We start from the raw sequence: 16,889 nt of genomic DNA on the forward strand, positions 1-16,889 counted from the left end.
AGGCACATGGGATAGAGAACTTCCTACCATCAACACGTGCACAAGAGCACCAGTCAGTCTGCAGGCAGTGCCAGCTCTCAGCTCAGCACACCCTGGGCTGCTAGGCCACCTTCTGCAATGGAGCTTTGTAAAATGAAATTCCGTCAGCAGAGGGCGCTGCAGGGACGGGGAGAAGCTGGAGGAAAGGAGCTGGGTTTCCCATCACCTGTCTGTGGTCCTCTGCACACTGCTCCCTGCTCCTGGGCAGTTCTCTGCAGCACGGCTTCAGTCTGAGGCTGGGGAGCACGTGGCAGGCACTCCCCTCAACGACATCTGCACCCCAGCCTGACCTGCAGCGGAGGGTGCCCGGCCCTAGGCAGGGCTACTGCCAGCTTCTACTCTCAGGTCTCCGCAGCAATTCCCAGCCAATCCCTCCCACGCTGATACCTTTGATAATTCTTTCATCCGACTTCAATTGCTGTGTGCTGTCCAGCCCCTGTTTGGACCCACACTAATGGAGATGGACCAAAGTGAACATTTTTAACCAGTTAATTTCAGAGGAAGGGAAAACCGGAGGGAGTCAAAAATCCTACCTTTTATCTAAAAACTATCCCTAACCACGATTTTTTCCAACCCTCATTTTGATCAAAACCAAGAAAGACAAATTAACTTTGCTGTTACGGGAATTTCAGATTTCAGGCATTCTGGGACAAAGGAGACCCTGTTCCTGTTCCCCCCAGGGAGCTTTCCACCAGGCTGTGCAGAAAGCTCCAGGGAGGTGAACTGCAGAAGGGGGCGGCAGGCCAGAAGGAAGGGGAGCCTGCCCAGGCAGCCCCCCGCACCGTGAAGCCCACTAGGACAGCGGTATACCCGGCACGCAGACATCCACCTGGGTACGGTCTCACTGCTGCCCTAGAACTGCCAGTTCTGTCAACAGGGCACAGGCAAGGGGAGCCTAGTGCGTGGCTTCCTGAACCCACGGCCGTCTCCAGGAGTACGTGCGTACCCTCACACTACCCGCGGGCCGCGCACACACTCAGCATCCTGTCGCTCGCACAGGGCCTGCCACGGGGGAGGCTCACGGCGAGTTTCCGGCCAGTTGCTGAATGCACGTGGGGAACCTGTGCCATCCGGACGTTGGCAAGGACAGACGCCCTCCCGGCAGTGGCAAAGCCCACCTCTTGCACAGCCAGCCCGGCGGGAGTCGCCGTGCCCTGCCAGGCCTGCGTGGTCACCTTACCTGAGGTACAGGAACGGGTGTGTGTTTTTGGGCAAATACGCTGCATACACTGTTTCTATGGCTTTCTTCAGGGACGTTGATTCTACCAGGCGATCTGAAAAAAAAAAAAGACAGGCAAAGTGACCGGCTCAGCCTATCCTGAGGTCCCACGTGACGAAGCCCCAGCAGGAACAGTAGCTCTGGCGTGACATGCACCTCTGGTCGCCAGGAAGAATGGCTCCCTCTGCCTGTCGCCACCTCCTGACACCTCCTGACGGGCCTGCGCAATCCCCTTTCAGCAGGTGACAGAGAACACGCTATGGCTGTGGCAAGGGAGTCTACCTCCCGAACCCTCACCAGGCAGATGAGCTGGACTCGTACTGAGGGACAGAGGGAGCTATGCCACTGCCTTTCAGACCTGTCCTGCTGGCAAATCACATGGGCTCTGAGTCGAGGACAGGTGCCAAAGGTGGGACACACTCTGCTGGCGAAGAAAAGAATTGCCGTTCCAAGTGGTCTAAACTGTGACGCAACTCACTCACCTGGGAAGGACCAACAGTGTGCACCCAGACTGACCAACGCACGCAAACAACGAGGGTTGGGGACCTTCCGGCAGTGGCAACGACTAAATGTGTGTTCAAGGGAATTTGGAAAGTAAGACAAGGTTGGAAGGGGCAGAAGACAGTAAATGCTGGAAGGAATAAGGAAAAAGAAGAGGAGGAGGCAAGAACGGACTATCATTATAGTCTCAGGACTATTCATGAACTACTGAAATCAGTTAAAAACTTAAAAAAACTAAAAAATAATTTAAAAAAAATAAAAGCAGAGAAAGAACCATTTGCAGAAAACACAGCTCTCCTTCCTCCATGGCCCCGAGGACCTGATGCTCCGTGGTCCTTCGGCGTTTCCAGCCAAGAGTGGCCAGGTGCCCCCTGAGGACACTGTTACTTTTGGAGTACTCAAGCCATGCCTTCAATCAGAACACACCGCGAGCACAGGCAGGGAGCAGGCACAGGGGACCACAGCACAGCTGGGGGCCCTCTGGGGCAATTCTCAACTGGGGACACGCCAAAGGGGGTGCCCTGTGTGCTGGGGGAGCCGGCACAGATCACCGCACGCCTTCATCCGACCCCTTCTTGTGAGAGCCCGGTATCGTAAGAGGTCTGCTAATGGCCAGGCAGACACACTGTGTCGTGGCAGCCTCCCAGCCACACCTCGGCCAGGTGGATGGCCTTCCATGCATGTCTGCTCATGGACGATGCAGCCAACACGTGTCACACAGCAGCCATCTTCTATAGTTCGGAAAATGTGGATGAACAATATTTTTTGAGTCTTGATAGAAACAAACTTTGTAACGGATCAGGCTCAGGTCTCCCCTGATGGAGGAGGAGTCCCCAGCAGCACAAAAGAGCCAGCATCCCCCCTGCCGCTCACTGTCCCTGCTGTGCCAATGGCTGGATCAGACTCGCATCTCCCCTGATGGAGGAGGAGTCCCCAGTACAGAGGAGCTTGCACCCCCCTGCCACTCACTGTCCCTGCTGTGTCCGACAGCTAGGCCTGATTGGGATTACCTCTGCTGGTGTTTGCTACAAATGGACAGAAATATAGACCATATCTAGAAGTGAACAAGAGTAAAGGATCCTTGATAAAAATGGTCCAAAAACAGAATACATATAAAAGGTAGGTTTTTGTTCATCTATTTCTCAATAGAAAATGAAAAACTAAGTCAGGTTGTCTGGGATTATTTGTGGTTGCTCTGTCAGGACCAAAATCTTGCAATGGGGCAGTCATTTGGCCTCACAGCTAAACCACTGGTTGGCATTCCCACATCCTGTTCAAGGTAACTGGGTACGATGCCAGTTGCTCTAGCCTCCTGCTGCCATGAACCCCATGAAGGAGTGATGGGTTCAGGTCACTGGATGCCTGCCATCCACGTGGAGGACCAGGGTCTGCTCCCAGCCCTCGGCTGCAGATCGAGCCCGGGGCCACTGTGCGTAAGTGGGCTCACGGGAGCAAGCTCTCTGCCCCTGCCCCTCAAATCAACAACCAGAACAAAACTGGTAATATCCAATGAATAAGATAGGAAAGGCAGAATGCAAAAGAGTATTTAATTAAAAAAGAATAATCATATAAACAACACATCAAGAGAGACTAAAATTGGAATGGAATTTGAGGAAAATCTAAAAACGTGTATAGTTCAATCTCCTATCTGATTTCTAGAACTTGTTTTGTATCACAAATCTCATCCTTTAAAAAAGAAAACTCTCCAAGGACATGGGCATTTGATGTACTTTCATGATGAGGTCTACACCCACCATAGCAACACAGAACTGACCCAGCTGAGGGCCAACAGTGCTTCCCAATGGAACTAGACTTGGACAGCAGTTTCCATGGGCACAGTCAGATCTGTGCACCAGGACCCCTGGAGCCCAGCGCAGCCAGCGGGGCGACTGCCCCGTGCTCCGTTTGCCACCTACGATTAATGAAGAGCAGGAAGATGCACTTCTTCACAGAGTAGTTGGCATTGGATATGTAGCCGTTCATCTTGAAAGCAAGAGTTTGATCCTCGCAGCCAACTTCTATTAGTTCCCTGGTTAGAGAAAAAAAATACTGAGACGCTGGCAACAATGGAAGACTTAAAACATTCTGAAAAAGTGCAGGGCTCCTTCTCAGAAGCATAAGCTAACCGGGCAGACAGGAAGGGCCCGGAGGATGCCGTGCTAAGGCCCTCGGCGCCTGGCCCTGCATCCGCCCAGCCGCTCACCCACCCACCCACCCCTCAATGTTTGCCAAGCACTCTGCTCTGTGTCATTTCCCCTCTTGGTGCTTTACTGATTGAGAGGATTTGAAAACACTCACAGAGCTAGTCTTTCAGGGCAGAAAATAAGGAACTCATCTCACATCCCTAAATCCTGGCACAAAGCCTAGGGCATGGGAGGGAATAAAGTATCAAATGAGAAGAAAATCAAATCCAGAAGTGACAGGAATGGGAGACACAGGGAGCCCTAAAGGATGACAGAGTTGAATCCCCCGAGAGAACACACAGCCGCCTAGCTAGAGCGCCTAGGATTCACCGGGCAACCAAGACCTGATTCCACTACAGAACTGAGGCAGGAAAACATGCCTGGGAATTCCACCACAGCCTTGGAGAATCCCAACCCTGTGCTGGTGATAAGCTGAGACGGGAAGCGCAAAGGATATGGGCGTACCGACTGACGGCGTTTCCAAAGATGGAGCGGATGTTGTCCACGGTCGTGGCGCCAGGTAACGTCCTGACGTCAGCCACGGTCTCCCCTTGCTGACCAACGCAAACAGAAGGCGATCACTGACCATCTCCCACCATGAAGGAGGCATCATTTAGCTCCAGGGGCAAACCACGAACAACTCCCCTTATAAAACAGAGCAGCCTCATAAATCAAGAACTTACTTTCTTAACTGAGAAACTGATGCCCGAATTGTGTATGGAGTACCTGGCGGGGCGGGGGTGGGGGAAGATGCAAATGGCAGAGTAAGCAGAGATGTGAGCACAGACACCCGAGCGCCCGTGGAAACAGACCAACCGGAGCTGTGCAACCGACACAGTCTCTTACAATCTCTCCACACCTGCTTTCCCCACGTGAAGATAACCTGGCAGAGATCTGCAGGCTTACATCAGTGATGAACATCACCGGGCCGAACAAGACGCAAGGGCTCCTCTCCTCTCCTCTCATCCCGCCCCCGTCACCTGCCCTTGTCTCAGCTGCCTACGAAGTCTGGGCTGCCAGAGCGCAGCTGAAGAACCCCGGCCCCTCACACTCTCTTGCAGTTCTCAGGACACACGCCTCCTGATCAGCTGCTTCTCCCACTGGGTCCTGCCCTGCTATCTTCCAGCATCTTCTCCAATTGACCATTACGTATTACTTCTCCCCTCTGGGAACCCTTGGATAAATAATCAATGTCACATTTTTAAGAAACACTGAGAAAATATTACACTTCAAAGATGTCAGTGGCTGAGAGGCCGTGTGCTTGGGGGTGTTTGCGGATTAGGCCCATGGGGGCAGGACGGTCCTTTAACCTGCCCCGGATGCCCCCACCTGGCAGAGCTCCGAGCTCCCTTGAGGAACAGCACCCGTTTCTATCTGTGGCACACCTCTTTCCATTTGGTCAATAAATCCTAAGTGAATGCTGTCCCAGTGAATTTTGCTGATCACTGAAGACTCCACCCTGGCAGGAAGACCAAGAGCCCTTTCGTGGGGAGATGGGCAGACACCCAGAGCCGATGACAAACCCTTGGCGGAAACGATCTGTAGGCTAGCTCTGTGGTCCGCTGAGTAGCTCGGCCTCTGTTCTCCAAGCCCTGGGACACATCCCTCCGCCCTCTCCCAGATTTTGGACTGTACCTGCCAACAACTTCCAGGATTTTGCCGTACTCTTCGCTTGGATTCTTTAGAGCTTTCCTCCTCGTGGCTATGTTGTAAAATAGGTCCTCCACCTGCAGAGAAGATGGATCGTTCCTGGAAACTCCTGCCAGCGCACACAAAGACCCCACCTGTCCGCTCACAGCATTACATTTACAACAGCACACTTACAAAGAAAAAAAAAAAAGGTTCATTTATGTGAAAGTCAGAGTTACCGAGAGAGGGAACACACACAGACTCACTCCCCAAGTGACAGCAGTAGCCGGGGCAGAGCTGGGCTGAAGCCTCGAGCTCCATCTGGGTCCGCCACCTGGGATGCAGGGGTCCAAACATCTAGGCCACCCTCCGTTGTTTTTCCCAGGCCATTTGCAGGGATCTGGCTCGGAAGCGGAGCTGTCGGGACTTGAACTAGAACACAGACAGGACCCCAGGACTACAGGTGGTAGCTTGACCGGCTAAGCCACAAAGCCAGTTCCTCCAACAGCATACTTCGAAACACTGCCTCGAGGAAGCCTGGGGACAGGCCGGCATGACAAAGGACTGAAGGACACTCTTTCCTGTCTCCCACGTTACTGGTTTCTCAATTACAGACTGGCTATGCTTGGGCCACAAACTTTGCTTTGTCGTTGAGAATACCAAGACAAATAAAGTACAGTCCTGATCAGGAGGAATACACAATTTAGTGCAATGCATGTAAATCTGCAAGTTATTTTCATAGCATGTGTAATTCTAAGCTACTGTCAAGCTAGAAATAATCACAGCATTTCTTAGTGATCCTTTAGCGCTCTAGGAATCACGTTGTAAAATCCTAGTATAAAATCCCTCTTAGCACGTGCACGTTCACTCGGCTGCCTCATCCCTGGGGACCAGGCAGCTGAGAGTGGCCTTCAGGGTACCGGGCTCTAGCTAGAGTCCAGAGCGGAGAAGCTCGACGTGAAATGCAACACAGAACAGAGGCGTGAGAGCAACGAAGGCACTGAGGAGCAGCCGACGGGCCTGCTGCTGCCCACCGATACAGAGCACCGCCGATGACTTGCGCTTCATCGGCACATGAGTTCCCTGCTCCATTTGACGGAGAAGCAAATGGAGGCTTAGGGCAGCCACGTCACTTGTCCCGGGACGCACAGCCGCTGAGTAAGGAGGCAGCTGAAGACAAGCTTAACGAGCTCGCCATTCCCGATGCCAAGTGCCTTCTCCAGTTTCGGCCACCCTAGCCAAGAATTTCCTGGGATGCTTAAAAAAGCATGGTGGCGGGGGGTGGGGTGGAGGGGGGGCAGGGAGGCTGCCGTGGCACAGAAGCCAAAGGCCATTTCCCTTGCGCACAGGGGAAGGCCTTGGGACTTCCAGCAGTTCCTCAACAGAAAACTCGAGAGACAATTTCGTTTTCATTCCGGCATTTGTGCGGAGCCCCTGTGGCACCACTGACACTCCCGTGGACAGTTCTTACCGTGATCTGTGTGCCCTGGTTGCCAGCACACGGCTTCGGAGGAGCTTTCAGCTTGCCATCCGAGTAGCTTGCTCTATCCAGAAAACGTGAGAGATTAGTTAACATCCGGCAGCCACGGAGAAAGGATCTTACTACTCAGACAGCAACCAACGTAACTACACCAATCATTCGCTAAGACAGAGCCAGCCTATGTGTGCCTTCGTATCTTTCAATTCTGCCACACTCTTAACTCAATTTTCATAAAAATCTGTTCTAGCAAATGCTAGTTTTCAGTTGCTGACTTCAGAGCTGAGGCCCCAGCCAGAAACATTTCAGTATGTCTACATTCATTCACTGAGGAGCTACCACAGAGACCCTGGTCGTCGTCTTGGAAGGTTCTGGTTGAGTGAAGTGACAGATCTTTACCTAACAGAACACCGTACTAAATGATCCCTGAGGGACCCACTCAGCCTGGGCTGTGAGAGTGGGTGGCCGAGGCTCTCACAGGAGATGTGACAATTCCTCTGGGCTTTAGGGAGACATGGTTTCAGGTGAAGAGAAAAGGGAAGGCCATCTTGAAGGGGAAAACAAAACAGAAAGCGTAAACGCCTCGGGAACATGGGCCCTGCAGAGCAGCTGGGGAGGGCGCTGCTGCTAAGGCAAGGCCCACGGAATAGGAGCCACCAGAGGACCCATGCGGGGCCGGGCTATGACCCGCAGGACCCATCTAGAGCCAGCCTATGACCCAGAGGACCCACGCGGGGTCAGGCTATGACCCAGAGGACCCACGCTGGGCTGGGCTATGACCCGGAGGACCCATCTAGAGCCAGCCTATGACCCAGAGGACCCACGCGGGGCCAGGCTATGACCCAGGGGACCCACGCGGGGCCAGGCTATGGCCTGGAGGATCCACGCGTGGTCAGGCTATGTGCTGGAGGACCCATGTAGGGCCAGGCTATGGTCTGGAGGACCAGCTGTCTCATAGCCCGGCTCGGAGGAGGGGAGTCTCATCACACGCCTTCCGAGCCCTAAGGCAATCAGACGCACACAAGCAAGCTTGTAAGTTCAGGGCAGCCCATCCAGAAAGGTCCCCGTTCCATGACATCACACGTGTGTCCACAGAAGGCTGAGAAACAGGCAGAATTGCACTAGACTGATGCTGTCTTCCATTGCAACTTACAAACCATCTGTTTCAAAGCCTTTTTTCTTTTGCCATGAGTCACGTACTGCTACCCACTCCTTCATCGAGGCAGTGACTACGGCTCAACTTGCTGGCACAGAGCCAGCAGCCACCTGTGGAAGGCAAGCCACAGGGTTCCCACCGGGCACTGTGTGTCCCTGGCATGCCAGCCAAAGCCTTGTCTTCAGCCCCAGGCCACCTCCCGACAGAAGGACAAAGGGGAGACGTAACACCAGCAGCTATCATTTACTTGCAGGCATCTATGTGCAAGATGCTTTGCTAGTCATTTGTACCATGATAAAGCCTATTTTTTTTTTTAGCAATCCATGATTTAAGAGCATCCGTGAAAAGCAATTTCTGTGGATTATCAACTTAGGCATAGAATGGGAAAACCTTACATAGGCTCTGGGTCCAAAAAATAATTTTATACACACACACACACATACACATAATTCTGAAGGGAAGTTACATATGTAACAAGTTATACAGATATAGTATTACATACATAGACACGCACACATGTACATCTGTACATATGTATGTGACACTGGAGCTTAGGTAGGGGTGCCCTGAGAAGCGCATCCCAGGATGGACACACAAGCACACTACCTGTACGCACACTTCCCGTCGCTCGTTTTCGTGGTGATTGTCACGTGAGCCACGTGGCTGATGCTGGCCAAAGCCTAGAGAAGAGAAGCAAGAGGACTGGAAGAAAGTGTCACTGGCAGGTCACCACCCCGACAACAAGAAAAGCTCTGCATTCCACCGTCCTCGCTCACTCTTTTATTACAGGTTTTGTTTCAATTGCCGTCTTTTTTTTTTTTAAAGATTTATTTATTTTTTATTACAAAGCCCAGATGTACAGAGAGGAGGAGTGACAGAGAGGAAGACCTTCCGTCCGATGATTCACTCCCTAAGTGAGCGCAATGGCCGGTGCTGCACCGATCCGAAGCCAGGAGCCGGGAACTTCTTCCGGGTCTCCCACATGGGTGCAGGGTCCCAAGGCTCTGGGCCATCCTTGACTGCTTTCCCAGGCCACAAGCAGGGAGCTGGATGGGAAGTAGAGCCACCGGGACTAGAACCAGCGCCCATATGGGATCCCGGCATGTTCAAGGCGAGGACTTTAACCACCAGGCCACGGCGCCGGGCCCTTTTTATTGTTTTTTGATACAATTTAGTTGGCGCTGGGCAACCCCCTTCTCGCCCAAGCCTTCTCCCTTCCCCTTTCCCCCCCTCCAGTTTCATAATGTGTGTCTTCCGTGAATTTTCCCAAGTCTATCAGCATGCCGCTGGAGTGTCTCCCAACCACGCAGGGGACAGTCATTTGGTTGAGTTCATTCTTGCATGAACATGCCTGGTCGTGCAGTTCACTCCCTGTCGATGCACACTGCACAGATGACCTGAGGCTGTGAGCTACCCCAGCCCAGGCAAAGTCAATCGCAGAGCATCTGTGTGTGCGTGTGGGGGGCGGGGAGGTGCTACTGTGCTGCAGCAGTGGAATGACAGGCGTATTTAATGGGATTTTTCAATGGTGAGTCTCAATCATTGTAAAAGTTGCCTTCAAAAATTGGTGGTGGGATCACTCCAAATAAATGATGTTGTATGTTACCCAAAATTACTTTATATAAGCAATTGTTATGTTAAAAAATGTTAAAAAGTATAAACTTGAGGGCCCAGCGTGATAGCGTAGTGGTTAAAGTCCTCCCCTTGAACATCCCGGGATCCCATATGGGCACTGGTTCTAATCCTGGCAGCCCCGCTTCCCACCCAGCTCCCTGCTTGTGGCCTGGGAAAGCAGTCGAGAATTGGCCAAAGCCTTGGGATCTTGCACCCGCGTGGAGCTCTTGGCTCCTGGCTTCGGACTGGCTCAGCTCCAGCCATTGCAGCCACTTGGGGAGTGAACCATTGGATGAAAGATCTTCCTCTCTGTCTCTCCTCCTCTGTATGGCTGCCTTTCCAATAAAAACAAATAAATCTTTAAAAACACACATATATATATAAACTTGAAAGTATGCAGTCAAGACAAACCGAATTTTAAAACCTACGCTCCTTCCCTCTCCCCGAGGACCAACACTGATGCGTGGCCTTCGGGGTCTGCAGCCCTTTGCACAAGGACCCCCGGCACCGAAAGGCTTCTGTCCTCGGAGCCTGCTAACCCAGAGCAGCGCCCAGAGGAGGCCCAGGGGTCGGCACCGCAGCAGGAGTGAGACCGCCTGGCAGGTTCACCCACTACAGGGAACAGGATTCCCACTGAGAGCGGCCCAGGTCGTTACTGGGTCTCTCAGGGTCCCTGTCCAAGGACCGTGGACCAGGGGCAGAGCAGAGCAGACTCAGGACCGACTGCCAAGCTCAGCTCCTACCATGCCTCTTCATCTCTCAGTCACTTCCTCACGGTGAGCGGGAGACTACAGAACACCTGTATCCACTCATCCGACAGATACCCCACAAAGCGCCGAGGACCAAGGCTGACGCAGCTACTGTGAAACACCGCCGCCCAACACTGCTGCCAGGCAGGCAGGCTACAGCCCCGCCAGTGCCACAGCCTGACTGAGCCAAGGCACTTAAAACAGGTGGGGGGCAGCCTCAGCGAGACATGGCCCACAGGTCACTGCACGGAGCTCAGCCTGCTGATAATGCAGTCGAGTCACAGACTGCGTCAGAGCCGCCTTTACTTCTGAGTTGAAGGAATGCCTACACAGACAGGACCACAAGGGCCTACCATGAGTCGCAGGCTTCTTTCCCCCCAGCATCCTCACTCTCCCTCCCCCTCGGGACACTCTCCCGGCCCCTAGTGTGTCCAGAAAGGCAGGCGGTCTGGCAGCCTATCTAATTCTGCCGAGCCACAGCACTTTTAGTAAGTTGCTTCACGCATGTCATTTGGAAATGTTGTGAGTTTGTGAAAGTGGGGGAGGGAGGATGACGGAAGTGAATAGCTAACCCAAGCATGGTTATAGTAACCCAGCAACGTGATTTCTAGAAATGCATCCAAGGAAAGAAGCAAGCAACAATATCCTGTATAAGAAACATTCATCAGTTTTCAACAACAAAGAGACAAAGCATATAAACATTCAATGGGAAACGGCTTAAATGACGGTACATAAAACAGAATATGCAGCCACTAAAACTATGTGGGTCGGGCCCGGTGCGGTAGCCTAGAGGATAAAATCCTTACTTTGCATGCACCTGGGATCCCATATGGGCACTGGTGCTAATCCCGTTGGCCCCACTTCTCTTCCAGCTCCCTGCTTGTGGCCTGGGAAAGCAGTCAAGGACGGCCTAAAGCCGTGGACCCTACACCCATGTGGGAGACCCGGAAGAAGCTTCTGGCTCCTGGCTTCAGATCAGCCCAGTTCCGGCCACTGCGGCCACTTGGGGAGTGAATCACTGGAGGGAAGATCTTCCTCTCCGTCTCTCCTCCTCTCTGTATATCTGACTTTCCAATAAAAATAAATCTTTATAAAAAAAAAAATCAGATCCTACAATATTTTAATCTAAAAATATTTGCACACTTTCTATATCGTATTCTTATGTAACTTATCCATCAATTCTTTTTTCCTAAACCTCATTGAAATGACAAATCTGTGTTCCAACATGTGCCTTGGACACGCCATTCCCAGATGCCAGCAGCACCTGCTCTGGCCCGCTGTCTCCAGTATCTTTCGGGTTGGGGACTCAGTGCCGGCTGGCTTCACACTAAAAGCAGCACTGGGCTCCTTTTGCAGGACAGTGCAACCCCGGGGTTCTCTGGCAACCGGATGCTTCAAAGTATTTCTGGACAATCCCCAGGCGCGGAGAGCTTACATTCAGAAATTTGCTCAGATTCGCATAAATCATACAAGGAAAAGCACTGTATTGATTGATTCAGCAGCCGGCAGAAGCACGCAGTCTGAGGCTTACCTCCCCCCGGAAGCCATAGGTGGAGATGCTGGCCAAATCCTCAAACGACTGCAGTTTGCTGGTGGTGAATCTTTCACACACAATCTCCAGGTCTTCCTTCTAGAACCAGAAAACAAGCACACGGGTGTTAGGAGTTGCAAATTGCCGCTGGCTGGTTTGCCCCCGGAAGGAATTCCTCCTTGGAAGAGTTCGTAGACTATCGCACGGTCCCGACGCTCTTCCTTTCTGATCGGGCGGCTGCTCCATCCTCTGCGCATCCCGCCCCGATCCTCCACCTGCTGACGGTGGCACAACCTCCTGCCGTGGTGCCCTTCTCTATGCTTACGTTCATGAAGACGTCATTTACTCTCTGGTTGAAAAAACAAAATTAGAAAACTTCTCTATTAAAGATTGACCTATAAAATATGTGCAGCATTTTTCTCCTTGGCTGTTTTTAACGGTATGGTTGGCTAGAATCATGTACATGCCCACTGTGCTACAGCACCAGCACCATCTTCTTCAGAACTGTCTGTTTCTCACAGTGTACCCCTAAACCCGATGGACACCAACATTCCATCAGACGGAAAATCTTCCTCTCTGTCTCTCCTCCTCTCTACATATCTGCCTTTCCAATGAAAATAAATACATCTTTAAAACCAAGTAAATAAATAAAATCACATCTGCAAGTCTCATCCATGTTGACATGTGTCAAAATCTCATTTTCATTCAGGCTATTATTATCATTTCATAGGTCACACTTCACTTCTATTAATTTTTTGAGGACTCCCCACATCATTTTCCATAGTGGTTACACTACTTTAAATTTCTATGAGCCGGCCCAGCGCAATGGCGCAGTGGTTCAGGTCCTCACCTTGCACGCCCCGGGATCCCATATGGGTGCCGGTTCTAATCCCGGCAGCCCCGCTTCCCATCCAGCTCCCTGCCTGTGGCCCGGGAAAGCAGTCAGGACGGCCCAAAGCTTTGGGACCCTGCACCCGCGTGGGAGACCCAGAAGAGGCTCCTGGCTTTGGATTGGTTCAGCTCCGGTCGTTGCAGCCGCCTGGGGAGTGAATCATCAGACGGAAGATCTTCCTCTCTGTCTCTACTATCTGTATATCCGCCTTTCCAATAAAAAAAAAAAATAAATCTTAAAAAATTTTTTTTTTTCTATGAGCAAGGGTTTCCTCTGCTTTATAAAAGCCAGTTAAGGGCCCGGCGCGGTGGCGCAGTGGTTAAGGTCCTCACCTTGCACGCCCGGGATCCCATATGGGCACCGGTTCTAATCCCGGTGGCCCCCGCTTCCCTTCCAGCTCCCTGCCTATGGCCTGGGAAAGCAGTCGAGGACGGCCCAAGACTTTGGGACCCTGCACCCACGTGGGAGACCCGGAAGAGGCTCCTGGCTTCGGATTGGCATAGAATTGGCTGTTGTGCTCACTTGGGGAGTGAATCATCGGACGGAAGATTCTCCTCTCTGTATATCCGCCTTTACAATAAAATAAATCTTTGAAAAAAGAGTTTATAAAAAAATAATTAAAAAAAAAAGCCAGTTAAATGAGTATGGTGCTTCATTGTAGTTTTCATCTGCGTTTCAACACTTTCAACAAAAAGCTCCACAGCATGTAACACCACCCACAGGCAGACAAGCCCTAATTTTTATCTGTAATCCTTTGCCTCAAACTCACACACACAGAGCCAGCCGACAGGAATCTTACATGCGGCATACCCTGAAATGAGCTATTTTTAAGGGCCAAAACCTTAAGACCAGTCTTTTTTTTTTTTTAAGATTTATTTTATTTATTATTTTTTATTGGAAAGGCAGATATACAGAGAGGAGAGACAGAGAGGAAGATCCTCCATCTGATGCTTCACTCCCCAAGTGAGCACAACAGCCAATTTTATGCCAATCCGAAGCCAGGAGCCTCTTCTGGGTCTCCCATGTGGGTGCAGGTTCCCAAAGCTTTGAGCCGTCCTTGACTGCTTTCCCGGGCCACAGGCAGGGAGCTGGATGGGAAGCGGGGCTGCCAGGATTAGAACTGGTGCCCATATGGGATCCCGGGGCGTGCAAGGCGAGGACCTTAACCACTGCGCCACCGCGCCGGGCCCGAGAGCTCAGATTCTTACAATTACACTGCCACAACTAGTGCGAGGCACTGTCACCGCTTCTGCGGGACGAGAGCCCTGCCACTGGGTGCCCCGTGCCCTTCTGCAGGCTGCCTCGAGCAGCAGAGCGCGACCCAGGCTTTGAAGAGGGGCAGGCAGAGGGATCTTCTCTCCCATGACTGGGGATCAGCCCAACGCCTGTCCCCGTGACTTTCAGTAAGAAGAAAGAAGACGCAGGAGAAAAGTGAAAACAAGGCAGAGTTGTTCTCCTAGAGAAATACTCAATGCCTGACCTGGTGGTTTCTAGCCATCTGGGCAACCAGGTGGAGTGATACACTAAATCCACCTGGGGATTTCTGTTTACTGACCGATCACTACGCAAGCCAGGAGGTCTTGCAGTGGATCGCTGCATGCCCAGATAAGAGGGCAGAAAATGTGGCCCGTGCCCGCAGCAGTGCGTGCTGCGTGAGGCGCTGGCTTTGCCAGCCATGGCCCCTGTCACCGCAGTATCACTCCCACAGCTTGCACTCTCAAACACCTGGCATTGGCCTCGTTTGATCCTTTTCCGGCTGCTGATGACCCTTCCTAACTGACCTCCAGCACTTGAACTTGACTTCTTAAGCACACCACCTGCTCGCTCTGATGCGTTCCGCTTTTGGCAGACGGCTGCCCTGCGTGTTTTGTTCTCAAACGTTTCGATTACTGCCCGCAGCGATAATAACGAAGTCTTTATCTTCCAGAAAACTAACCAACGACAGAACTGCTTTGTTGAAAAGCCTTGTCATAACAGCCGGTGGTCACAGGGAAAGACAATGATTTTACCATGGGTCACCTGGGACGCCGTAAAGTTCCTCCCAGACTTCAGCTGACAGTGAGCACGTGGTCACCTTACCCGAGACATGCTGGCCCCTTGTGGGTCCTGACATATCAGGCAGCCGTGTGCTTCCGGGGCTAGAACATCCACCCTGTAAGCAACCTTCTCACTCGCCCCCAACTTCCATCAGCTCTGTTAGCAGTGACACCCGCCCTGGAGCCTTGCCAAACCCCTCCTTTTAAATTCACCCCTTGCCCCTTTCGCTTTCCACTTCATTTGATATACAACTAATTACCCTGTTCATCCTCTCCTACCACTAACATACAAGCAATCAGAAAGCATTTTTTCTTAACTGCTATAACCATGAATAGTGGCCCAGACAGACTACATACTGTAAAAACACTTCTGGTTAGCCTTGACATTTTCTGTCAAAAAATGCTCTCTAGGGAAAAAAAAAAAAAAAAAAAAGCCCTAACATTGCTAGCAAGAAGAGATCTGTTTTCTTGCTAACACGTGAGGCACACAACCCGCCAGCGCCCCTTCACTTACCCGGATGCCTGTACCATTGTCTTGGATCTGAATCAATTTCAGGCCGCCTTCTTTAACGACAACTTGGATGCTTGTGGATTTTGCATCTAAACTGGCAGACCAAACAGAGGAAATTATTCTATGGGCATAATTCCACACTTGCCCTTAGCCAACAGGCCGAGAAGCGATTACGATTCCAAGTAAGGATTCTAAGACAAGTATTTTAATATGGACCAAGTAAGTACAGAAGTACCCTATTCCCTGATTGCTCCGGTCTTGTGTCCTACAGGCTTCCTCACTGCACAGGGTGTGAGACTCTGAAAGGGGGCACCCTGCTACCAGGACATCCTGAACTATCCTTCCCCCAGGGAAAAGAGAACGAAGTTAGAAGGGTTTTTAGCACAAGCCTCCATCTCTTCCTCTTTACAACTCATTTTACTATCTCTCATCCCTGCTTTTATTCAGCCTCAAATTCCCTAATCGGCTCTAATACAAATGATGAAACAAAAAGTGAAGGGGGGGCAGGGAAGGCAGTGTAGAAAGTTCCTTAAGAAGCCGATCCACTTTGTTTTCAAAGAGCAGCCCGCAACTACAGCTCGCCAGCTGCAGGAAACTCCGTCTGCGGCTGCGCACAAAAGTTTATGAACTCTTCACACAGAATTCTTGATTTAGAAACGAAAAACCGCCTTCACATAATATCTGCTTAAAAGGGAAAATCTTCTTCCCTCCCACTACCAACGTCCATCTTTAACTTGGCCCAGGCTGCATTTACAGTTTTCGATCCAGGCGCCGCCTTAGTTAACGGGAACCTGGGAAACACGATTCCTCCAGGAGCGCGCCAAAGAGGCCCGGGAAGTTCTCGCGAGACAGCGGGGACGGCGCGGGAATCCCGCGGGCCGCAGCGGCCGGCGCGCACGCGCGTTCCCGCTCAGGGAGGCCGGCGCCGCCCCCTGCGTACCAGTTCTCAATCATCTCCTTGATGGCATTTGCCGGTCGCTGGATCACTTCCCCCGCCGCGATGCGGTTCACCACGGTCTCGTCCAGGCGCCGGATAACCCCGGCCACCAGCGACATTTTGGCGCCAGAGCAGCCGAGGGGCGTGCGAGGTCACGTCACCGGAAATGCCTTTCAGCCAATCGCTGTAGCGTTTCAGGGCTCCCGTCTTTCCTTTTGAATTCTGGCGCAGGCTGACGGGCGCCACCCTCCAGCCGCAGCGACCGATTGGTCAAGCCGTCTGCCTGTCAAGCGTCTCTCAGCTCCGTGATTGCCGGGCCGCTTGGTCCCGCCCTAAGACTGTCGCATTCCTCCCGCAGCCAAGAAGGTGCGCTTGCGCGTGAGGGCCGCCCCGTTCTGATTGGCTCGCTCGCGGG

At 52.0% G+C, this 16,889-nt stretch overlaps 1 protein-coding gene across 6 annotated transcripts in view; it reads right to left on the bottom strand.

Moving 5' to 3' along the window:
- MLH1 (mutL homolog 1) overlaps window positions 1-16,620 on the bottom strand; it is a 40,343-nt gene extending 23,723 nt beyond the window's left edge. For 5 of the 6 annotated variants that reach the window (XM_040964320.1, XM_040964330.1, XM_040964305.1 and 2 more), the window contains exons 1-10: window positions 16,478-16,620; window positions 15,541-15,631; window positions 12,099-12,197; window positions 8,811-8,884; window positions 7,043-7,115; window positions 5,578-5,669; window positions 4,626-4,668; window positions 4,408-4,496; window positions 3,676-3,788; window positions 1,220-1,313 (exon numbers count right to left, since the gene is read on the bottom strand). In XM_040964320.1, the coding sequence (XP_040820254.1) occupies window positions 1,220-1,313; window positions 3,676-3,788; window positions 4,408-4,496; window positions 4,626-4,668; window positions 5,578-5,669; window positions 7,043-7,115; window positions 8,811-8,884; window positions 12,099-12,197; window positions 15,541-15,631; window positions 16,478-16,593 (884 nt within the window). In that variant the 5' untranslated portion in view covers window positions 16,594-16,620. The remainder of the gene's footprint in view (window positions 1-1,219; window positions 1,314-3,675; window positions 3,789-4,407; window positions 4,497-4,625; window positions 4,669-5,577; window positions 5,670-7,042; window positions 7,116-8,810; window positions 8,885-12,098; window positions 12,198-15,540; window positions 15,632-16,477) is intronic. The other variant, XM_040964313.1, reaches the window with a different exon arrangement.
- Window positions 16,621-16,889: the final 269 nt, after the last annotated feature.

The sequence above is a fragment of the Ochotona curzoniae genome, unplaced genomic scaffold (genome assembly GCF_017591425.1).
Source record: "Ochotona curzoniae isolate NIBS_2020 unplaced genomic scaffold, NIBS_Ocur_1.0 contig_1302, whole genome shotgun sequence".
NCBI lineage: Eukaryota > Metazoa > Chordata > Mammalia > Lagomorpha > Ochotonidae > Ochotona > Ochotona curzoniae.